Here is a 25949-nt window from a genome sequence, read left to right as displayed (position 1 = left end):
CTAGCAGTTAACAAACTGATAATCCACCTGCAGATGACCAGCATTATATCCTTTGCAATTGGTGTTGATCTTGTTGAATTCATTAACGTCCAAGTCAAGCCCTCCATTTGCACATTGATCAACTATTCTCACTGTTGCCTGTGCTTTTGTGTCTCGGTTTGTAGCCTGCATAACAACACCACAAGAGCACTCAATAAAATTACATAACATGCAGATTTCAACCTTATAAAATTAAATATTATTGAATCTGAAAAACAAAACATAGGAGCATGTGATAGTAATAAGTTACCAGAAGCTTGTCCTTTTGGGCCAACTGGTCGACAGAAGTTAGTCCACCCATATTTCTTGCGCCAATTTAGAGGTTTGTTTGCATCCCAAGTGGCATAGTAAGCAGAGGCCTTGTTGAAATCCCACCCAATATTCTGAGGATTATAAATATGACAAGTTGCCTTCACATTGTTGGCTTGTTGAGCATTAGCCTGCAATGCCAGAAAACCTAGGTAACCCAATATCACCACTAACATTACTCTATTCTCCATCTTACAATACACCAATTTTTTCTTCCCAGATCTTGAAAACTGAATTGCACTGAATATTGGTGCTTAGATGGGAGTATTTATAGATAATTTATGTGGAAAAAAGGGGGTAAAGAGAAGTGTCCAAACAAACAACCTAATTTGGACAGCCCGGTCAGTCACGAGTAGCCGCCTAAAGTCTATGTATATCTATTGATTTGATTTCTCATTCGCCACATGGAATGCATTTTGTTGTTATTTGTTATCTTTATGACTAAAATTTGTCATTCCGCGAGGATAAAATCTTTAGATGTTCAAATAATCATAGAGCTATACTATGCATTTAGCAATAGCATCATGGATACTTTGAATGCTTTTTATACAAATTCTTGTCGACGATAAACAAGTGTCTTGACTTAAGAGTCAAAGTGCCACATATTTCAATTCTCGCATATCAAGTCTTCAAAGGTGGTCATTAATGCTATCTTGTGATGTAATCATGGATAGTAAAAGACATTCTAACCATTCAACATCATTATACACATACGTAGACACTTTATACATACCAGTTATCAAATTCAATGTATGTATATAATTTACAATCAAATTGCATAACCACTCTCTACCTTGATGGGCTTACAACATGGTAGGCCTTGATCCTTTTGTCACAATGCAATATCAATACTTCCACATTATTATTGTCATGGGCATTAGCTTCCGTCAATTACTTTCTATCTTCTCAATTTACTCTAAACTTTCCAAACATGTTCTAGTCCTTGGATCTCTTTTATGCTTCCTTTTAATTATTTAGCTCTTATTTTTATATTACTTTTTTAGTTTACAAGGTTCTTGGTTAGCCTAGATGCTGCAAATTATGATTCCAAAATTAATGCATTCCCAAAGACAACCTCTCTTAGGATCAATAAGGATCCTCAAACAATTAAGCATGGGCATGCACACAATGCTCTACCAATGTTTTGAATGAAACTAATATTCATAATGAAAAAATGTTGGATTATACTAGAAGATTTGAATTCCTAAGTGCTTAAATGAAAAACAAATTAGAAACTCCAAAACAAATATTTTTGGACGATGCAAGATGGCCTTTTGGTTCAGAGTGCTCCCATATTTGACACCCTAGGTAATTGATTTTTGAGAATAGTATTTTGAAGCAAGAATTGAGTGATAGAATCATCCTTTATGATGGTAAACTAACTGCAGTGCACCCTCAACATATGAAGAGGATTTTGGGATCAACTTAATGTTGCTTACCTTTCCAACTCTATTAGTCTCAAAAAAGGAACTAAGACATTGTCCAACTTCCACACGTATACTCACTCTCCTTAAGTCCTTTTGCATCTTCCACTTTACTATTCTAGAAATAAATTTCTTCAACCAATATAATCTCACTCTTCTATTGATCTTGACCTCTATCTTTCTTTTCTCAAAATATCTTAGATTATCAATATTTCTCCCCTATTCCATTTAATTTTTCATAAGGAGTAATCATTTGTTATATAATCATTCATGTCCAAACATATTGAGCCTATTTTGGATCCCCTAACTTGTCATTGTAAAATCCTTGGTTTATTTTCTTCTAAACTAGTTCTAGAGAATGGTTATTTACCTTATTGTAGGTTTATCTTAATAATCCGATTCTAAATATTAACTCATTACACTTTCTTGGCGCATACTTGGGAGGATGACAATATTCTTTGTGTGATCAACTTTATGTGATACTTAAATACAAACATGACAAAGATCATATATATGCTTTGATTTGGATTCACAAGGTCAGTAATTTTTTGAATATTAACACCCCTAGGTTAATACAAAATGTGTCTTAATCAAAATGGAATTCCTAGGTAAGACATGCACCATTAAGGTATTACTAATTGTGGCCTCTATCAACTACTGGAAGAGGTTGATAGACATTTTATGTAGCTTGTATAGCCACGAGGGCTTCACTTAGTGAACCTAGGTTATATCACATTCGCTCATGGAATACTAAAGAATCTCCCTATTTTCAAAAAATATTGCCCTAAACTCCTTTTTTGTCATCCCCTCCTAATATAAAACCTGAATTGAAAGTCCCCCTATTTTCACTAGATATTGTATTTTTTATAGCCTGAATTAAAAAGCCCCCTATTTTCATCAATAGCCAATATATTGTATGCTCATTTTTAGGATATTAAAAACCCCAATATGAATGCACGTGATATAATATTGCCTAGCTAGTGAAGCCCCCATGATTATAGCTTAATATCCAATGATATAATTTTGAATGTGTTGAAATCTTGTGTTCATTGTGTATAATTCCACTAAGGTGTCATTTTCTATAGGCAAGGAAATTGTCAAGAAGGAACAATGGACTATGCATTAGTTCTTTAAATTCATGTTGACCTCCAACTAGACCAAAAGTATTAATAGGGACATATGGGCCATGATAACCAAGAACAAGCACTTATTTTTCTTTCAATAAGATATCACCAAATTATCCTAGTGCTCTTATAAAAATTTATTAATGCCCCTTTTAAATTTTATCGACATAATTATTGCATATTGTAATTATATAGGGATGAACCTTTCCTACTCACACAATTTTCATTTGATCTTGATAAGATATATATGTCTGAGTTGATCATCTATAGTTCATGATGTAGGATCATTATCATGAATTTATAATTCATTGTTGATAACTATATTGTGCCAACTATTATTTAGGTACAATGTTCTCAATATAGGGTCATATGTGACTATGTACAAGTAAACCAAAGAAAAAAAATTCCACTTCATTATCCCACCCTCAAATGTACAAATACACAAATCATGAAATAACTATTTAAACTATTGTAATAAGGAATCTGTTATGCAATATAAAATTAATTCAATATTAATTCTATTAATCCCACCCCTATTTTTCAATAACCTCCTACAATTTCTCCTCTACCATTTACTTATGTAACACCTATTTTTTTCTCTTCTACCACTAGCCACAACATTAGTGGTTCTTCATGTGTTCAAATATATATGTCTTTATTATTGGCACATCCTCTTTCTTTTAGTTTATTACCACCTTTGTTCTTATGATCTCCTCATGTTCCCTCACTCATAATTATTGAAGTGACCAAACTTTCAATAAATTCTCCTATTGATTCATTAGTATAACATCCTTGTTTACCTGTATGTCTAGCCCCACCTTAAAAATGCTAGTGGTAGGATCCATAGATTTTTAAAAAGAAACAAGTCAAAATTTTGTTTGAATGTATGTCCATTGTGTGTGATCATTTAGTCATAATAACTCGACTTCCCTTTATAAGAAAAGATGAGTTAGTTTTCCTCCCTTCCTCTATTTTTCACTTTAATATTGAAAAGAAGGATGGTGGCTTTAAGAATGTTATCATAAAACTTACAATCATGATTTAAAATATCTTGGACACTCTTAATTATATAATATTTGTATCCATGATTCACTAAATCATTAAGAAAGATATAGGTTTCAAACCACTTTAGGTGACTCCTAGCACATAAAAATCAACAAAGCCCAAGGAAGCAATAGCAATAATGTGTTTCATAGAATAATATCCTATCACATGAATTAAATGGTCGAAGGAATATGTACATTCTCCCAAACACATGATTTTAAAAAAGGATGACCATGATCTTTCATAAATTATGACTCTCCAAAATATCCAATCTTCATTCAAAGTGCTCTAGGTTCTAGTATCACCTAGACTATCACCTGTTGCCAATATGGAGGAATTGATTATGTGTTGCATTGATGATTTATCATTGATGTCAACACTAGCTATTATGGTTGGTTACTGGCAGACAAGTTTTGGTTACCGGTAGAAGAACTAGTGTTACCGGTAAGGGTTTAAGGTTTTACCAGCAGAGCTTTTATTGAGAACCTTTGACAAGATGCATAAGTGGTGTTGGTGCGGCTTCTAGATGGAATTCAGGATGCAGAAGGTGATCCTTGATCGTGCCTTGATAGATTCATGGCATCATTTTGGCGTGGAGAATCTATTTAGGTCTGGTACCTATCTAGTTTATGGATGAGTATCATATTAACGTGTTCTCTACACGTTACCAGGATGTTTTATGGATTGGTTAATGTTGTTTTGGTCTTAAGCTGACATAGTATATCATTGTAATATGGATGTATGTAATGATCTTATTGTAATATCTTTTATGTGACCGACCTAATTGGTTTAGGCCTTAGGGTTTATATAAAGTTGATGTAATATCTCATCGTAGATGGGTGTGGCAATGTTCATGGTTGTGGAATGAAATATCATATGCGAAGGAGATTTTATTGATCATAGGTGATCAAATTTGGCTTAAGCAAGAGGTCAAAGGCCTCCGATATTGAGCTTAACTGGGACTGTAATCAGGCATGGTAGATTCTATCTCTCGTAGTTCATTCTTCTAGATTGTTAGGTAAAAGTACATAGACGTGTCACACTTTTATAAAGGAAATAGTCAATGTTGATTCAACTTTTTAAATTAAATCAATAGAAAGTGAAATATATGTTTTGAATTTTGGAATGATGTAAACTAATAAAATTTATATTCTTTTATCTATTTTATGTTTGTAATTTTAATAAAAATTTAAAAAATTATTCGAAAGCATTTTTTTACAAAGTAAACACTATAATTTAGTCGTTGATAAAATGTTAAAATTGAAGTTACACAAGCCACCATACTTTATTTAGTAAATTTTACCTTTTTGTCTTCAATTTTTTTGTGTATATTGATAACTTGAAACTTTAGCGCATTGATATATTTTTTACTAGTTTTTATAAATATATATTTTTAAATAGATTTGAAAAGTTGCATGTGCTGAAATATAACTCTTTCCAATTGCTGCCACCTTTTTTCTTAATTATTTATCCATATTATAAAAGAATTATATCATCTTGACATAGATTCTTTTCTTTACTACATCATATTTTTTTCAAAAAATTTAAATGAATTTTAGTATTTTTCGTTGGAAAGATGATCAACTTTATGTTTTAGTGCTAGTGACCTACTTTCAATAGAAATAAAATATAAAATATAAAAACTAATTAAAATTAAAATACATATTTTTGAAAATTCACTTATAGATCTATAAAAGGTTACTTTTACATTTCAAAAAAAAATATTATTAATAAGAGTAAGAGTTGTTGAAACATCGAGTTTTTTTAATTTTGGTAATTAGACCCAAAGTGGTATAAAATATACATTTAATAGACATTTCCAATTGAGAAATTTGTGGCCCCTATATAACTTAGCTATAATGAATCTATATAGACAATATGTTTTACTAAAATAAATTTTTAGTTAGAATTATTTAAATTCACTTGTGCCGGTAAGTTGGCTTGAAATGTGACACTATTTTGTGCTTTTACCCTGTTGTCCAGTTATTTTGAGGTGGTTGTAACCTCTTTGTAGTCAATAAGACTCCTTTGTAATGAGAAGTACGCTCTAGGCAATGTGCCTTCCTGCATGTGGAGGCCCCTTATTGTATCACATACTTTATGTAGAAGTATCATCTGACTGTGGGTAGGCTTCTCACCGTAGTTTTTCCCTTTACTAGGTTTTCCATGTACAAATCATGGTGTTATGTGGTGTGGTTGCATTGTGTAAATTCTTTGTTTCATTCTTAAGTTTTATTGCTTGCCTGTATCTATTTTTGCTATTCCGGTATTCAATGTTTATGTGCTCTGGTTAAAGGTTATAAAGTGGTTTGATTAATATAATATGTTGACAACTAATTCACCTCCCGCCCTATCAGTTGTCCACTAGTTATCCTAACAATTGGTATCAAAGCTTTGGTTCTCTTTTGTAGAATCTTAACTGCTTGAGGTAGATCCCATGGCAACTAATACTTCAAATCCACTGGCAACTATTTTTTAGAAGAGAAATCCCTAAGCTTGATGGAACAAATTATGGGATATGGAAAATCCGAATGGAGACTCATCTTAGATGTGTTGGAAAGGATATTTGGGAGATCATTGAGAAAGGACATACCTTATGATCTGGCATCTAGCAATCCTACTCGTGAAGACTTGGACAAGAATATTGAAAATGATTGTAGAGCAAGAGGAGCCCTCTTGTGTGCACTCACTGATCAACAAATCATGGGATTGACAGATAAATCATTTGCAAAGGTTATGTGGGATGAATTGCAAACTCCAAATGAAGGTGACCCTACTGTCAAAATTGCTAAACTTGATGGTTACTGGGTAAGATATGAGAACTTGAAGATGGAAGATAATGAAAGAATTGCTACATTTATGGAAAGAGTAAATGAGATTGTCATGGGAATTCAATGTTGTGGAGGATCTCTGAGTGAAGATGAAATATTTTCTAAAGTCTTGAGAGCCCTTCCATCTGCTTACAAGATGAAGGTGACTGCAATTAATGAATTGAGAACAATGGCAAACACTTCAATTAACAGAGACATTCTGATTGGGAAATTATCTGCTTGTTAGCTTGAAGAATTTGGACCCTTTGGAGCTACAAAATCTGACCCTTCTTTTTATGCATCATCATTTACCGGCAAAAGTGATTGGAAAGCCTTATATGCAAAAGAATTGGAAGATATGAGGAAAGAGGATGAAGAATTTGAGCAACTTGAAGTCTTATTTGCTAGAAGAGTACCTAAAGGACTGGAAGTAATTATGAAGGAAAATCACCTTTTAAATGTTTTGCATGTAATAAGATTGGTCATTTTGCATCTAGATGTCCTAAAAGGAATGCAAGATTTGAAGAAAGAGTTAAGAAATCATTTAAGCCTAATCATAACATATATAAACTCAAGAAAAGAAAACAATGCTACATAGCAGATGAGGAAGGAGTAAGTGATGATTCAGAGGACGAATCGACAGTAGACTCTGCTAGTGGATCTGGAAATGGAAAGGAATGGGTGTTCTATCCTTTAAAGGAAGATGAACTAGAACTGGCTATCAAGAATGAAGAAAAGGCCCTGAAAGCAAAAGTTGAAGTCAAGGATGAATGGGTAATTGATAGTGGATGCAAGAATACAATGGCGGTCAAGTTAGATTTGGGGATGAAAAAGCATGTATGATCAAAGGCAGAGGTATAATTTCTCTAGATGGCAAGCATAATACTGATAATGCCTATTATGTAGAAGGTTTAAAGAATAATCTTTTAAGTTTTGGTCAATTAGTGGACAAGGGATTCCAACTTCAATTTAAAGATAGAAAATGCAAAATCATTAACAAAGTTGGTTTGGAGATTGCAACCGGTACTCAGATTGGAGGTAATATATTTCACTTGAACACTGGTAATAAGACATGTTTGATTGCTCATATTGATGAGAGTTGGTTATGACATAATAGGTTGTGTCATGTTAATTTTGATTCTATTGTTAAGATCAGTTCAACAAAGCCAGTTAGAGATATATCTAAGATTATAAAGCCTCATAATCTGGTAGGTAAGGAATGTCAATTGGGAAAGCAAGTTAGTACTTCTTTTAAGAGCATACATGATAAATCTAATGATGTGATTGATTTGATTCATACTAACTTATGTGGTCCAGCAAGGACCAGAAGCTTTCAAGATGATAGATACTTCATGTTGATAATTGATGATTATCTTAGAATGATGTGGGTGACTTTTCTAAGGGAGAAGTTTGAATCTTTTGAGAAATTCAAGATCTTTAAAGAAAAGGTGGAAATAGAAATTGGATTAAAAAATAAATGTCTGAGATCAAATCAAGGTGGTGAGTTCACTTCTCATGAATTTAATAGTTATTATGAGACAAATGGAATTAGGAGACAATTATTTGCACCCTCGACTCCTTGGTAGAATGGAGTAGTGGAAAGGAAGAATATAACCATTTTGGATGCAGCAAGAACCATGATGATGGAAGCCAAATTGCCTCACATCTACTAGAGAGAAGCAGTGAGTACAACAATCTACACATTCAACAGAGTTAATATCAAAGGTGAAACTGATAAGACCCCTTATGAATTATGGTTTGGACATACACCTACTGTTAAATATTTCAAAATTTTTGGAAGTAAATGTTATATCAAAAGGGATGATTCAATTGGGAAGTTTGATCCTAGATGTGATGAAGGGATATTTCTTGGATATTCAATTCAAAGAAAAACATATAGATGTTATAACAAAAGATTGCAGAAAATTGTGGAGAGCGTGAATGTGAAAGTGGATGAGCAATACAGAGATCAATCTATATCATTTGATAGGGAACCAATAGTAGAATTGATTATAACTAAACCGACAATGCCTCAACTGGTACAAGACATTGAGACAGTTACACTAGTACAATCAAAAAATTTAACTATGACTAATGATCAGAACAGTGAACCTGAAGTTCAGAAGACACCAAGGTATGTAAGGTTAAATCATTCCGAAGATCAAATCATTGGAGATAGGAACAAAGGAGTTATGATAAGAAGAAGACTGGAAAATGAAGAGGTATGTCTTATTTCTCAAATTGAATCAACATCTGTTATTGAATCTTGTAAAGATAAAAATTGGTTAAAGGCTATGGAAGATGAATTAGATCACATAGAGAAGAATAACACTTGAACTTTAGTTCCCCAACCTAAAAATAAGAATGTTATTGGAACTAAATGGGTTTTTAGAAATAAACTACATGAGGATGTTCAAGTTTTAAGAAACAAGGCTAGATTGGTTTGTAAAGGATATTCTCAAATGGAAGGAATTGATTATGGTGAGACATTTGCACCTGTAGCTAGAATTGAAGCTATTAGACTATTTCTTGCCTATGCAGCATATAAGAACTATAAGGTCTATCAAATGGATATTAAATATTCATTTTTAAATGGTGAACTTGAGGAAGAGGTATACATTGAGTAGCCTGGTGTGTTTTCACTAATAGATGACAAAGATATGGTTTGCTGGTTAAGGAAAACATTATATGGATTGAAACAAGTTCCTAGAGCTTGGTATGCAAGGTTGGATAAATATCTTTTGAAGCTTGGTTTTACTAAAGGCAGTGCTGATAGTAATTTATATTACAAGATCATTGATGATGATATCCTGATTATTGAAGTATTTGTTGATGATATCATTTTTGGAGGTGAAGATAAATTGTGCATGGAGTTCTCTAATAATATGAAGAGTGAATTTGAAATGTCCATGATTGGTGAGATGAGATTTTTCTTAGGTTTGCAGATTACTCAAACAGACAAAGGCATTTTTACCTATCAAACCAAGTATCTAAGGAAATTGTTGAAGAAGTTTGGTATGGATAATTCCAAACCAATAAGTACTCCTATGGTGACAAGTGAGAAATTATCTATCAAAGACACATTTGTACTGGTAAACTCGACAAGGTATAAGTCTATGATTGGTGGCTTGTTATATCTAACTCAAACTAGACTAGATATTATGAATGCAGTAAGTATTATTTCAAGATATCAAAGTAATCCTAAAGAAAATCATGAATGTGCAGTAAAGAGGATATTCTGGTATTTGCAAGGAATAATAGAATATGGCTTATGGCATTCTAGATATGATAACTTCACTTTATGTGCATATACAGATTCAGATTGGGTGGGAGATGTCGATGACTGATGACAGGAAGAACACTTATGGTGTAGCTTTCTTTCTTGGAAAGAAATTGGTTTCATGGATCAACAAAAAATAGTCATGTATTTCTTTATCTACTGTAGAAGCTGAATATGTTGTAGCAGCAACTAATTGCACTCAAGTCTTGTGGATGAAGCAAATGTTGAAGGATATTAAGGTAAATTATAGTGAACCAGTAGTTATCTATTGTGATAACTTTTCAGCTATTGACATGTCTAAGAATCCGGTATTTCACTCTAAGACTAAGTACATATCAATAAAATATAACTTCCTGAAGGACGAGGTGGAAGAAAGGGAAATCAAATTGGTTTATGTGAACACTAAAGAGTAGATTGCAGATATATTCAGTAAACCGTTGTCTAAGGAATCATTTGAGTATTTGAGAGACACATTAGGGGTATCTACCCCTCTGACAGAAACTTAATTGATGGAGCAAACCATCAATCTGATATGCATCATTAGCTTTATCCTTTTCTCTCAGTTGATGTAGTGGTGTTGCTACTCAGGGGGAGTATTCAGCTTTGAGATTCACATAATTTTGATATCTATCTCATATTTTTGGCATTGATGTCAAAGTGGGAAAGTTATATGTGAAAATTAATGTTTATGGGATTCAGATCAGTTTTAGATTGGACTGCACTGCTCAAGGGGAGTTGTTGGGATTTTTCAGCTTTTCATTGTTATATCTTCTATGAAAATTTTTGGCACTTCTTGGCACTTAGATGTTTTCTTTTTCACATCTAGTGTTGCCATCAATGCCAAAGGGGGAGATTGTTGGCAATATGGAGGAATTGATTATGTGTTGCATTGATATTTTGTCATTGATCTCAACACTAGCTATTATGGTTGGTTATTGGTAGACAGATTTTGGTTACCGGTAGAAGAACTAGTGTTACCGGTAAGGGTTTAAGGTTTTACCGACATAGATTTTATTGAGAATGTTTGACAAGATGCATAAGTGGTGTTGGTGCGGCTTCTAGATGGAATTCAGGATGTAGAAGGTGATCCTTGATCATGCCTTGATTGATTGATGACATCTCTTTAGCATGAAGAGTCTATTTAGGTATGGTACCTATCTAGGTTATGGACCGATATCATGTTAACATGTTTTCTAAACTTTATCAAGATGTTTTATGGTTTGGTTAATGTTGTTTTGGTCTTAAGCCAACATGGCATATCATTGTAATATGGATGTATCTAATGATGTTATTATAATATCTTTTAGGTGGCGGACCTAATTGGTTTAGGCCTTAAGGCTTGTATAAATTGATGTAAGATATCATTGTAGATAGGTGTGGCAATGTTTGTGGTCATGAAATGAAATATCATATGCAAAGGAGATTTGGTCGATCATAGGTGATCGAATTGGGTTTAAGTAAGAGGTCAAAGGCCTCCGGTATTGAGCTTAACTGGGACTGTAATTAGGCATGGTAGATGCTATCTCTGGCAATTCATTCTTCTGGATTGTTGTCCAGTTATTTTGAGGTGGTTGGAACCTCTTTGTAGTCAGTGACACTCCTTTGTAATGAGTAGTACGCTCTAGGCAGTGTGCCTTCTTGCATGTGCAGGCCCCTTATTGTATCACAACCTTTCTGCAGAAGTATCATTTGACTGTGGGTAGGCTTCCCACTGTAGTTTTTCTCTTTACTAGGTTTTCCATGTACAAATCATGGTGTTATGTAGTATGGTTGCATTGTGTTAATTCTCTGTTTCATTCTTAAGTTTTATTGCTTACCGGTATTTGTTTTTTCTATTTAGGTATTCAATGTTTATGTGCTCTGGTTAAAGGTTATAAAGTGGTTTGATTAATATAATCTATTGACAACTGATTCACCCCCCCCCCCCCCTCTTAGTTGTCTACTAGTTATCCTAACATCACCTACCTTCATGTATTACAAAGTGATGTTCTTAGTGCATAAGCTAACCTAGTTCCTTTAGGGACACCTATTGTAGCTTCTTCTATCCCCTTTCTTAAAATGTAAGACATCTAAATTTTTTGATCTAAACTCTTCTTACTTTTACACGTTTAATTCATATCACAAACCTAATCGATACTAGTACATATTCTTTTTCCAATAAAACCGATCCCACCATAGAAACAACAATTAAGGAGGAAGCGCAATGCCTTAAAAAGCTTTAAGAATAAATAATAGAAAAATGGCATGTTTTGGTTAGCTTCTTGAATTATTTTAAATAACTAATGTGATTCATATCATAAATAACTCATTTATACTATATTTATCCTTCCACAAGACCTCAACTAAAAAAGTTGGGTTGATGTTCACTTGGTGTTTGAAAATTCATCTCTTGATCAACTTGAAGGAAATTTTTTAATACAAATATTTGAGTGTAGAGGGTTTATCACACTTGAGTTGGTGCATTGTGTAAATGTAACGAAGAACTATTGATGAACATTAGACATAATTCACTAGAGTATTGATTGAGATTTCTTAACCACTATGCATAAAGTTGCAACATTTAATATAAATATCTCAAAATGCTCATAGCCTATTATCTTGATTGATTATATTGAGGCAATAGATGAAAATAATGATAATCCTACTCTAAACAGGCTTGTTAATACTATTAGATCATAAATGCCTCACCTCATTGTCATGTGCACATGGAAGTTATGGAAGTTGAGACTAAACAAAACTGTGTTGAAGATGGAAAAAAACAAAGAGGTGAGGGATAAGCTTGGTTGGTAGTGATATATAAATGGTGTGAATAGAAAGCAAGGGATTATCCCCATCGTTTATTGTATTTCACTTTCTCATTCTCATTCTATCTTATCTCAACTTCTATTCAAACTAAATATGTCACATTAAGAAAGCCCCACTTGTGTGGCTACTCTTGTAGGTATATAAAAATCCATTCCTGAGCCATAACCTAATGATTCTTAGATAGATTGGTTGTGTTGTGATCTTTGTAAATGTACACATTTCCTTCATTCTTTTAAAAAACATAATTCTAATATAAAAGAAAGAGAATTTATGTCTTCAATGAAAATTACAACATGCTAGAAAACAACTTATCTATGATCTCAATAATACTATGATCTAAGACTATATAGATTATACCAAATTGTACCTACATAAACTTGATATCTATGTAGGGAAAGGAGATATAATGGATGTAGGATTGAATGGATCAAGGAAGGTAATAGAGGATCAAAATATATATCTATAACTATTTGAACTATGAATGTAAGAGAGAAAAACTATAAATTGATTAATAATGTTATAGATTTTAAAATAATAATCAAATTAGCTAAGAAAATAGAGAATGCAAAATATTAAATATCAAGGGTTTTGGTAAAGGATGTGTATTGAATGTATTTATAAGCTGGGTGACTATGCCCAAACAATCTTGTAGCGTGATACTCAGGTTATCTATAAATAGTTATGTTATATCTTGGCTTAGAACTTTTATTTCCTCTTTGAAGCCCTATCTAATTCTCACTACACCCATGTGAATAAATTAAACCTATTTAAATCTTGTAGTTCATCCCTTCTTGAAAGATATTGTATCTTATTTTAATATAGTAATTTGGTTCAACAATAATTCAAATAAATTTTCTAGCCCTATCATTTCATCATATATTTCTATGGAAATGGATTTGAACAATCCTTAAAACTAAAGATCATTAAATTGATAGGCCCAAGGTTTGAAATTGACTACTTTTAAACAAGAAAAAATGCACATTTCTATTACTGAAAATAAGGCCATCTCATGATTTTCCTATAAAAAAGAATAGGCTTGATTATTCATGCTTCCACCCACCTACCTTTTCAATCCTCTCTCCTTCATTTTCTCACTTATTCTTCAACCTAGCTTCAATCTGTTTCATCTTCCACCACCCATAAATAGTGTTAGATCCCTCTTGCCTTATTACACTCCCCTTTGAAATGTGGATGCTTTTATGTTAGACAAGTGTGGAATAGTTAGGAAAAGGAAGGATATTCCTAGTTCCCTTCATTCTAATTAGTTTCCCACTTAGAGACAATCTCCTTCCCCTTCACATTCTTCTTTAAACTCTTTTCTAAGGCCTTTTCTCCCATTTTCTCTAGTACATGTCAAACATAAAGATCCCCTTTTTCTTCCTCTAAAGATCACCAAATCAATGATCAAGATGTGATTTATACTAATTTATTGGGGGTGTTTCTACCAAAAGGTGAAAAAATAATTTCTCGATCACCATTGTCTACAAGTTATTATCATGGAATGTCAGAGTGATCTCTCTCTCATTAGAAGCTTAAAGTCAAAGAAAATATTAAGAAATAGAGACTCAATAAATCATCTTTTTTTAGGAATTCAAGTTAAATGAATATTGTTATGAAGTGTTTCTTTATAATACATGAAAATATATTATTTTGTTTTATAATTCTCATATAGAAAGTAATTAATGAGTTATTTTGATATGTTCATTATAACTATCCAAGTGTGTGACTCTCAAAAATATGTTTAGATGCATGACATAAAAATTACTTTTTGTAAAGGAAATGACTTGGTAATTCTCAAATTGACATCATAGTGTTCTTCTAGTTTAAGTTGATACATTAATTTTATTACTAATATTCTACAAGTCTCACAAGGACTAGTTATAAAGATTTGCATATTTCTTCCTTGTATATGATATAATGTATTTATGAGGAAATGCATTCCTACTTACCACTTTTCTAACACATAACTATATTCTCTTGTAGATTATTGGATAAATTTTTAAAGTAAATGTATTATTAATATGTGTTTTATATTGAATTCCATGATGATAAATTAATAGAATAAAATCATCAATAAAAATATAAACACTTGTCACTTTTCTCTAGAAGCCATACTATTCTAAATTGTCAGAGTTATTTGTTCAAACCCACAAGCTGATAAATCACCTACAAGAAAAACACCTATCACATTTGAAGAGAAAAGGTCATGATTAATGTTATGCAACCTTGAGAGAGATTGATCCAAAAAAGAATTTGATATATAGATTAACCTGTAATGAAATTGGATAGGTTACAATGAATGAATGTCTTACTTTATAGAATGTAAGAGAAACCTAATATAAAATTGGGACACTAAAATTAGCTCAAAGAACTAAATATTAGGTCAATTAAGTGATCCTAATCTATTATTATCTTGATCTAGTAAGAGATAAAAGGCACCTAAGTTTAGCTTAACTGAATTAAAGTAGTTAAAGGACCTAATTGATTAAGTAATTAGATAATGTCCAAATTACTCCAACACCCCCCCTTAACATTAACTTAGGGATAAGATAAAGAGTTAATGATGAGTTCAAAATGCAAGCATGAAAAGGTCCTAGAAACAAAGGCCTACTTAGGTACCCACGTACAAACCAATGCAAATCTCCCAGCTAAAGAAAATGAGAAAATACCAATGGGAGATAAATTCTCTCCAAAAGAGAGTATAAGATATACTAAAGAGTACATGTGACAAGAATGAAAGACTCAATATGTCCTCCCAAGTACTATATTGATCATATTTAAGTACAATAAATATCTCTCCCATGGGAGAGACAAAATGAGGATATGAATCCCCCTAATGACTAAGTAGCTTCCATGCCAATGATGAGAGCCTGGAGACAGAGCATGATCCACTACCTTCAAACAATATTTCTCCACTTAGGAAGAAACAAATCTACTAGATATATGAGAATCCACTCCCATAAACTAGAAGAAGTGGTAAACCAAATCCAACTATCATGTGCCTCTAAAAAGTGCTCAAATGTTGATATTTTCATGAAGGAGGGTGATGCCATAAACTAATCACATGCATGCCCAATCTACGTAGCAGGTGACAAATCAATATTTTACAAATAATGATGAAGAAAAATCTTCATGGGAAATGAAGATGAGTTGACATCATTGATGAGGTTATCAACAAAGATCATATGAATTTCCTAAAATTAATTCTCCAGATCTACAATATGAGACTCCACAAATAATGGTGAAATGCTCGCAAGATATAAATATCAAGTAGTTGTGCATAGAGGAACAATTTCCTGCTACACTGAATTAATGGGGATCATGAAAGAACCAATACCAATCTAATCAAGAACAAGATAAGATGATGATGATAGAGATGGTGTCCTAATATGAGGAGTGAGAACTAAGAGGCAAGCCTTTGATCTATCAAGACATGAAAGACTTGAGATAAACTCAAGCATCTCAAAAGTAACACGATAATAGGGTATACAATCCACATTTGCAAGGTGAATTAGCCAATTTTTCATTGGATCCTCAATGGATAGATATGTGGATCTCTATATACCACCCAAAAGAGATTCCAAAGTGCATGGGGACAAACAATGTCTAATAAATCGCACATAGTGTCATAATCAACACTAGAACCAATCACTCCAACAAAATGGTCACTAATGATCCTCCAAACATGTTTACCCCTTGTTGAGGTTGGTATAGGAAGGAATCCATATAGATTAGGCAAAAATTCAAGCAATCTAAGATGTTTCAAGATGCCCTTTTCGGAAGACTCATAATTGCCTTTTGCTAGGTCGATAATAGAAGGATGAATAAAAAAATTCATGGTGCCTCCTCAAACTAAATAATCAAACCCCAAAAACCTTAGTACATGTAAATAAAATCAAATAAAGTCCTCTCTTGCAAATAGATCCATTCTAGTGCCAAAACATCCAAGTAATCAACTAGATAGTGAAAACACTAAAATCTGAATAAAATATACTTGGGAAAAAATATAGAAAACTTTCATATATATATTTATGAGGAACTCTGAATAACCTTTCCAATGCCACAAGAATCATGAAAATTGGAGATATTGGTAAAAATTTATGAACTCAAAAACTAAATATTTGGCTTTGACTAAGTGTAGCAAAAATAAGACCACTATCATTAGAAAGTGCTCAAAAATACCTTTAAAATAATATCTTCATTCTTAATTTTAACATCATATGCAAATGTTATGGAAAAAAGAAGAATAGGCTAAATTTATCTAGTTAATAACAAGTAGACATGACCCTTTTGATTTTATTTTTGCAAAATATTCTTATTGCATGCAAAATCAAATAAATACCTAGATGGTTTTTTTGGGTCAAAAAACATAACCTAGAAACCTTTTTTCTCAAAAACTATAGAGAAAATGTTATGGTCAATTTTTTTAATTTTTTTTCTCTTTTTGTGTTATTTTTAGTGCCTTTTCTTTTTTTTATTTTCATTAAAAAATAGAATTTTGAAAAATTAATGACGACCCACATAGTTTTTTATGACTATGAAGAAAACCCAAAAAGAAAATCTCCAAGATGAGCTGATTTTTCTCTTCAAGACTAGATCTCTAGAAGATAGATAGAAACATAGCAGATTTGGATCTCTAATACAATGTCAAAGTTATTTGTTCAACTTTAGAAGCCCATGAATCACCAGAAAGAAAAATGCCTATCACATTTGAAGACAAAAAAAAACATGACTAATGTTATGCAACCTTGAGAAAGATTGATCCAAATACGAATCAAATATACCTATAATAAAATTTGAAATATTGCAATGAATGAATGACTTGCTCTATAGAAAGAAAGAGGAGCATAACCTAAAATTATCTAAAGAACTAAATATTAGCTCAACCAAGTGAAATTAATCTATTATTTAATTCAAAAAAAAAAACAAGCACTTAAGTTTAACTTAAGTGACTAAAGTAATAAAAGGACCTAATTAATTATATAATTAGATAATTTCCTAATTAATCCAACATAAATATTTATTTAGTTGTAGCATCCTAAATTGTACTCACCTACAATTGTTTCCTCACCTAGGCTTCACTTTGGCATTTTGATTTCCAAGGCCTGATTGCAATGTTGATTCTGCTCACACCACCCATCTATTCTAAATTTTTATCAACTTCCTAGTTCTATCCCCAATCTAGAGTCCTGATTTCCAGAACCAAGGCTTTGTTACTACTGACTAAGTTGCCATTTGTTTTATGTCCAAAGTCATTCTATATACTCTAGTCGGTTACTACTACCGAATTATTCAGTCGGTAAGCACAACACAGTCGGTTATAGAAGAAAGTAGTCACAGAGCCTAGTATACACCGAGATGTCTATCGAGTAACACTCTATGTCTACCGAGCAGCAAAAAGGATACACCAAGTTAACATACACCGAGTGAAATGTGTTACCAGATTCATTGAACCTAGATGCACATGGGAAATGTGTTACAAGATCGAGGAACAAAGAACCGTTATCACATTGGAAGTTACACTTAAAGATTTTGTATGATTTTGAGGTCATCTATCCAATGAAATATTTTGTATGGTTATTCATTTGATGAATCATGTTTGTAAGATTGAAGCAATGAACCAGATCACCAACATAAGAGATCTATTTATATGCAGAATGATTTAACGATCGGGATGGAAAATAGAGATGTATGAAGCAAGACATGTGTAATAGATAAGAAAGCACTGAGAATTGTGACTGTCAGAGACATAGAGGTCACCGAGTAGGATTTTAGAGAACAGTCAAGGAATAGAGTAAATAGAAGGGTTTACCAAGTTAATCTATGGGTTAGCGAGGTATGCTATAAGCAAGGTAATCTTATTCTGAGCACATAGAATCTGTTATAACATTTCAGATGTGAAGTTGTAGATATTTGTAAAGATTTAATTGTAATATTTTGAGTTGTAAGAGAAACCTTTAATAGGGTAAAAGACTCTAACAAAGTCTATAAATTGTAAATCCTCTAACCAAGTGCAGCATTTAGAATAAGTGTTGTAAAATCCTTTAGCAAGGTAGATCTAACGATCTTGATACTCCTAACAGGGTAAGCTATCAGAAATAGCTAAGCATGTAGCTCTAACCGAGCACCCCTTATTAATGCAGTAGTGAAGTTGGGAGTGCCATCCCCACTGCAGTTTTTCTCTCTAACCAAGAGTTTCTACATAACCAAAATATATGTGATATGGAGTGAATCATGTATGATTGTTATTTATTTGTTTTAGTTTTTTGTTGTTAGAGTATTCAGGTATTTACTTGATTAATTAAACATTATTTGTTTAATTATTTAAGTTCCCTTTATCTCTTTTACACTTAAGCTAACTTTAGGTGCATATAATTAATTATTTTAATTAATTATTATGTGCAAACCTAGGTTTTCCCTTTTAGGGTTTCTTGACCTATTAAAGGTTGAATTATTTCTTTTCATTGTATGAAGAAGGATTATTATTGACAATACATTTTGAAAATTATTGAGCTCTCATCTTTTGGAGCATATTTTTCCTGTGTATTCTTTCCTTCTGTGATTTGCTTCATTGCTTCTCCTTGTAACAGGTTTTTCAACTTGCGGAGATTATTTGGGCTCCTATGGTGTTGTATTTTCTCAACTCCTTTATGGTATCAGAGCTTCAGATCTGCAGCTACCTATTCTTATTTTTGAGAATTTTTTCTTTGGAAGCAGATCTAGGGTTTCAGGAATTTTTTATGTACCTAGGGTTTGAGATTTTTTTCTGAGCGCTTTGGGCCTAAACGGACCTCACCATCGTGCTCAGAAGGCCCGAAAACCCCTATGGTCATATAAAATTCTACCTATTTTGGTTCCTGAGCCTCTGGGTGAATTTTTTTCTCAGATCTAGGTCGTACGACCTTGGCACATAGATCGAGAAATATATATATATATATATATATATATATATATATATATATATATATATATATATATATATATATATATATATAGCCTTTTTACAGCATGTAGGCTGAAATTTGCTTTTAAAAAATTTTCTTTGAAAAAAAGGAAAAGGTGAAAAGCAAGGTTTTTTTTTTAAAATTTTGTTTTTTACAAAAGATTTTGGGGGGTTTCCCACGGTACACAGGGTACCATGGGGCCCCCTGCCTTCATGCAGGCCCACGTAGCACGCTGCAGGTCTTTTCTAGCACCTCAGGCCCCCCTCCGACCCCCGGCCCCCGCCGACACCGGCCTCCAGCTCCCTGCCAGCCACCGGCTCCCCGGCCCCGCCAGCTCCTCAGACCACTGCTTGTCGTCGCCCTCTGGCCTGTTGCCATTGTCCTCTGGCCCTCCACCCAAGTGGCCCCTCACTCCGCCCAAGCCCACTGCCTACAACTCCCACCGACTACTGCAGCTCCCAGCCACCGTCTGCCTGCCCTCGTGCTCCGCCCGGCCACCACTCTGCTCCCCGACCGCCACTCCGCCCGGCCCCCTGCTGCACCCCAGCCTCAACTCACCTCCGGCCACCACCACCTGAAACTACCTCCTTTTCCAGCCAACCACTACCCAACCACTAGGGCACCACCCGACTGCCACCCACAAGCCACCGGACCACCAAATAGCCACCAGACCTCTTTTTTGGCCTTTTTCAGGGGGGGTTTGGTTTTTTGGCCCTATCTTGGTCATACAGAGTCATTTTTTCAAAAAGGAATAGGTGTCAAAAAGCTGGTTCCAAGGCCAACCTCATGGTGTTAGTAATTTTTCCCAATTTTTCTATTTGACTATGTTTTTTTCTAGTCAAAGTGAGGTCTAGTTTTTGCACTCCGAGAGCCATAGAATGAGCATCCAACCTCCGTTTTTTGAAAATTTTATATTTTTGGAAAGCGTGTTCTATGTACTTTCCAGCCATCTAAGTTTTATTTCTAGATTCTACTCCATGCATATTTAATTCATTTTTTTGATTTTCAGCACTCTGGTGGATATCGTGGTTGTTTCAGGTCCTGGGATCTCTTCTCTGAGTAGGATGTCTCTATTTTGGTTCACGTTTCTATTTCCAATCTTCTTATCATTGTAGCTTGTATCTATGCAAACGCATTGAGATAAAGTGCCATCATGCATTGTTTACTTGGAATCTTCCATATCTTGTGTCTTGTTGTACATGCACTATTGATCAAGTGCCATGAGGGGGTTGATGTTTGCCTGTTGTTTGCCATCTTCCTTTGTCCAGTGAGTGTTCCTTCCATGACATTTGCCTCATGATGATGTGTCTCAGCACCTTTGATGTTCTTGGTTCTTCGTCATGCATTTTTTTTGGCCATCCTTTTCAATGTTCCTGTCCCTCTCCCACTTGACATTATGGGGAGGTTTATCCTGTTGGTTCTATTGCTTCCATGGTTCGATTGATCAACTCTTCAGGCTTTGGTTTCTCATGCCATCTGTATGTTCGATTTCAGTTGTTTTTGCCTTGTTTGCCTCCTGATTCGAGTAGTGTCATTTGAGGGCACTCATGCAGATTACAATCTTTTCTACCTGGTCCTGTTCTAGTTCAGTGGATGTTCTTCAGATCAGCAGTTATTCTTCGACAAAGTTTGCAGGTTCTTCATGCTTCAGTGATATTCTTTTTCATCTCTTTTTGGAGTAGAGTTTTGTTCCCACATGGTTTTCTCTATTTCTCCAGCTCATAGAGATTTCATTGTATTTGGGTACCTGATCAGGCCTTGTTGTTGAGACCCATCTTTATTGCTTTCAATAGCTATTCTAGGTTTCAGCTTCTCCCTAAGTCTAGCTTAAGGGGGGGTGTTAGAGTATTCGAGTATTTACTTGATTAATTAATTATTATTCGTTTAATTATTTAAGTTCCCTTTATCTCTTTTACACTTAAGCTAACTTTAGGTGCATATACTTAATTATTTTAATTAATTATTATGTGCAAACCTAGGTTTTCTCTTTTAGGGTTTCTTGACCTATTAAAGGTTGAATTCTTTCTTTTTATTGTATGAAGAAGGATTATTATTGACAATACATTTTGGAGATTATTGAGCTCTCATCTTTTGGAGCATATTTTTCCTGTGTATTCTTTCCTTCTGTGATTTGCCTCATTGCTTCTCCTTGTAAGAGGTTTTTCAACTTGCAGAGATTATTTGGGCTCCTGTGGTGTTGTATTTTCTCAACTCTTTTATATGCCATGTTACAATAGTTTTTGGTTTATGCATAACAATAAAGTTATTGTTGAAGAAAGGATTTGAAGTACTGATTCACCCCTCTCCTCTCAGTACATTAGCTTTCCATATTGGGCCTAACAATTGGTATTAGAGCTTCAATCTTGGAATAGGGTTTAACAACCTAAAGTGAAAGATCTTATCAATGGAAGCCTATAAACAATCTCAGAGAATTGTGTATTTGCAAGAAGAGTTGGATCATGTTAATCAAGTGATTGCAGACATGCAAAGACAAATGCAAAAATCATTGAAAGTCAGAAGAAGGTTATTTGATGATCTACAGGACTCTCAAGAGTTAGTGGAACAAATTGAAACATCATCTAAGAATAGTATATCTGAAGAGACTGAAGAGATGACTGGAGAACTGAAAGAAAAGAACAAAGCACTGACTGATCAGCTAAAAGAAATGAAAAGAGGACATGAACATTTCAGCACAGAGATGACTGAAAATCTGGATGCATTGAGGACAGTCGAGGATAAAGTAAGAGATCTAGAAGGAGAAAAACAACAACTTGAAGCATTAGTATTTGAAAAGAATGATGAAATCACAAGGTTGACTGGGATTCAACAAAATCTGTCAAATCAATTGGGTTATGCACATCATGAAGCAAATCTAAAAGATGATGAGAATCAAGCATTGAAACTTGAAGTATCAAGGTTGACCGATGAACTTGAAACAAACAAGAAATCCAAAGAAACACTGAAGAAGAGTTATGAAGCATCAAAGATGTTGGATGAGCAACTGAATACAAGAAGACCCAACAAAGATGCAAGACTCAGTTACAAAGGAAAAGACTCTATCAAGAACGGAATCCACACTACCGAGAGAGGAGAATTATCAAAGCAAGCTAGAATCAAGAAGAACATAAAAGGAAAGAAGCCTATTTGCAACTACTATGGAAAACAAGGACATACTGCTAACATGTGCCAAATCAAAAAAGGTAAGCAACCGAATGTCACTAGGTCTAATGGTTATTATTACAATTGCAATAAATATGGTCACACATCTAATCAATGTAGGAAAAAGTCTATTAACAATTATCAGAAGGCAAAATTCAAATGGTTTTGTAAAAACTGCCATAGACATGGACATAGTACCGAGAAGTGTTGGTTTAAGAAAAAGAACTATATGTGGTCTACACACCGAGCAAATACTAGAGGCTACTGAACTCACACAGATCCTAACCGATAGTATTCTGTAGTACCATGGGATTACAATTCAAGGATATGGTGTGAATGTTGTGGAAGATATGGACATATAAGTGCCAACTCCTTTATAAGGTTTGGAATGAACAACCGAAGATCATGGAGAAATCTTGGTATGGCATGTTTTCATTGTCACAAAGTTGGACACTTGGCTAGAGATTGTAGAGATCAACCTAGAGGAAACAATGAGGAAATAAAAGGCAAATTGCAGATGATTTGGGAAAAGAAGGAAATTGTGTTAAATGAAGAAAGCACCTTATCTACCGAGTTAGGTGCACCTATTCCAAATTAATCGGTAAAGATATGAAGGGAATGCATTCTCTCAAGGTTAAATCTTAACAATTCCTATTTTATCATGTACTTAATTCAAAATTTGCATAGCTAAAGATGCATTAGGAAATTTGAAATTTTATCAAGTCTTTTGGAAGCCTGTCTAGTCGGTAAATACAGGAAGTCTGGCTACTCGGTAAAAGCAAAAAAAGGAAGTGGTACCAAGTGCATTTAATGCTTTCTGACCTAATTGCATGAAGCCCGATAAGGTATATTGTGTACTTAAAGCTTTTGCGCAGTCATTTTACACTTACAAAGTTTTCAAGAAAGCAAAGCAAAGTGATTCAAAGGCGATCAAACCTCCTTCGAAGTGAAATTCAAGGTATTTACATCAATCACAACGCATTGTCAAACTAGTTTACCGATCATATCAATTGTGAATATCTGTTTTACATTTGTTAAGTGGGAAGCATCTTCCATTTTAAAGTTTTCAAACCCTAAGGATCTTTTGTTAAGTATTTATCTGAAATATGCAATGGCACCGAAGATCTAGAAGGCCATTGTTGTTGAGAACATTGAAAAGCCCTCACTGAAATACTCTCTAACTCCCAAAGTAGCATCTAAACCAGATGAGAAAACTACATTTTCACTCATTCCGAATAGGGTTTTACTAGTTGAGGATGTCAGATTCTTCACTAAGTGTCATGTTCAGGAACTAGGTCATGTTGAGATCAAGGACACGTTTGATGAATTGTGTACCAATGGGAAATTGGATAGCAAGTATGAACACATTAAAATCAAGGGATTGACCGAAGCCCTAACCTATCCCCGTGTCTTCAAACCCCAATGGGTCAAGTTTGTTCTGAGTAGAGTTCATGATGATTTCATGTGGTTAGAGGAGCAACCATTCAAAATCACCAAGGAAATCATTCATTTGATCATCAGTTACCCTATTTTTTATCATCCCCGAGCTCAGAAAATGATATCACAAAAAGGAATTGATCACTTTAACTGGAGTTGAATCTGATTGCAAAGGACTGAAATTGAACAATGTCATAGATGCAAAGCTGAAGTTTTCCATTAGAGTAATAGGTTATTGTTTCTTCCAATCGGCAAGGGAAAATAGTATACCCTGTGCAGCAGTCGATTTAGCATATAAAATTGTGAAGAAAGGAATGAAAATTGATCTATGCGAAGTATTGTTGAAAAACCTATTTGAGAATCTAAACACCATAAGGAAGCCGAAGAAGAACAACTCGGCTAACACACTGAAGTTTTGATCACTTTTGGTATGCATGTTTTTCTATTTTGAGAAATTCTTTCCATCAGTTAGTAATGTAGTTTGGGAGTTACACTGACCAATCATCCATCAAATCAATGACTTCATCAAATGGCTAGGTGATAAATTTAATGATATTATGGATGATTACTTTAGCAAGTTTCAGGAAAAGATGTATAATAGGTATAGAATTCCACCACAGTTAGTAGAGAAATACAAAGATGACATATGCTTTGAAGTAGACACTAACTACTGCTATGTTAATGATGTGGAACCAATAACTCAATCTTTGCCACCTATGGGTTATGAGATTGATTTTGACATCACACAACAGTAGATAGATTCTTTTCTTACATTACCAAGGCATGCTACTGAGTTGAGATACGGTACATATGAAGAAGTTAAAGAGAAAGTTAAGATGAGAATTGTAGTACCAAAGGCTACACAGAAAGCAACAAAAATGATCAAGGCATTAATGGAGAAATTTGGAGAAGGTTCTTCCTCCACACCTATCAAGAGCACTCTAGTCATCATCGAAGAGGAATCTGAAGCCCAAGAGGTAGATATTACATTGAGCACCAAATTGCCTAAAGGGAAAGTTTTGAAAAGGAAGAAACAGGATACATCAAAGGTATTGTCAACTCCTTCAGTAAAGCGCCCAAACACTAGATCATCTGCAGCGTCACTGAGTAAGAAACCAAAGAATGTTGTCGCACCAAAGGTAACAAAAACTTATAAGAAATCTACTCGAAGACTCATTTTGACTAAAGAGTCTAGTGACACCTAATCTGAAGATGCAAGTAAATTTTAGATTGTTAAGAGCAAAAAGGAAGAAGTACATAGTGTTGATAACTTTTGTGCTAATCTGAATCTATATGGTGGATTTGGATCATTTAGATATGTTAAGTATGACTCCAGATCTGATGCAGAAAAGAGACAAATAGAAGAAGCTATCATTTGCACACTTCTGAAATTCTGATTGGTCCCATTGGAAGTAACTAATTCTCTTCCAAAAGAATTATATTTGCATATTGATAACAGGTGGAAATATGCCATGGACTCGGAAAAGAAGATGAGAGAAAGAAGACTGGTACATCTCTTTCCAGACATGTCGGTAGATGAAATAAGTGAACATCTAAAAAACTACCACTCAAAC

The 25949-nt window shown here is 33.9% G+C and overlaps 1 protein-coding gene across 1 annotated transcript; it reads right to left on the bottom strand.

The window, feature by feature from the left end:
- On the bottom strand, positions 1–20157 carry LOC131875704 (pathogenesis-related protein PR-4-like). Its single transcript, XM_059220325.1, has 3 exons — positions 20032–20157; positions 315–479; positions 1–165 (listed from the first exon to the last, which is right to left on the bottom strand). The coding sequence occupies exons 1-3, from the start codon at positions 20155–20157 to the stop codon at positions 1–3; spliced, it is 456 nt and encodes a 151-aa protein (XP_059076308.1).
- Positions 20158–25949: the final 5792 nt, after the last annotated feature.

This window comes from Cryptomeria japonica, chromosome 5 (genome assembly GCF_030272615.1).
Source record: "Cryptomeria japonica chromosome 5, Sugi_1.0, whole genome shotgun sequence".
NCBI lineage: Eukaryota > Viridiplantae > Streptophyta > Pinopsida > Cupressales > Cupressaceae > Cryptomeria > Cryptomeria japonica.
Note: the sequence above shows the minus strand (reverse complement) of the source record. Positions and strands in the feature narration are given on the sequence as shown.

Excerpts from the sequence above, each read along its gene's own strand:
- LOC131875704 (XM_059220325.1), bottom strand. The coding sequence starts at position 20,157 with ATGGCAACAGGCCAGAGGGCGACGACAAGCAGTGGTCTGAGGAGCTGG. Across the intron at positions 480-20,031 it reads GGGTCGGAGGGGGGCCTGAG|GCTAATGCTCAACAAGCCAA; the intron begins GTGCTAGAAAAG and ends CTGGCATTGCAG. Across the intron at positions 166-314 it reads GGACTAACTTCTGTCGACCA|GCTACAAACCGAGACACAAA; the intron begins GTTGGCCCAAAA and ends GTTGTTATGCAG.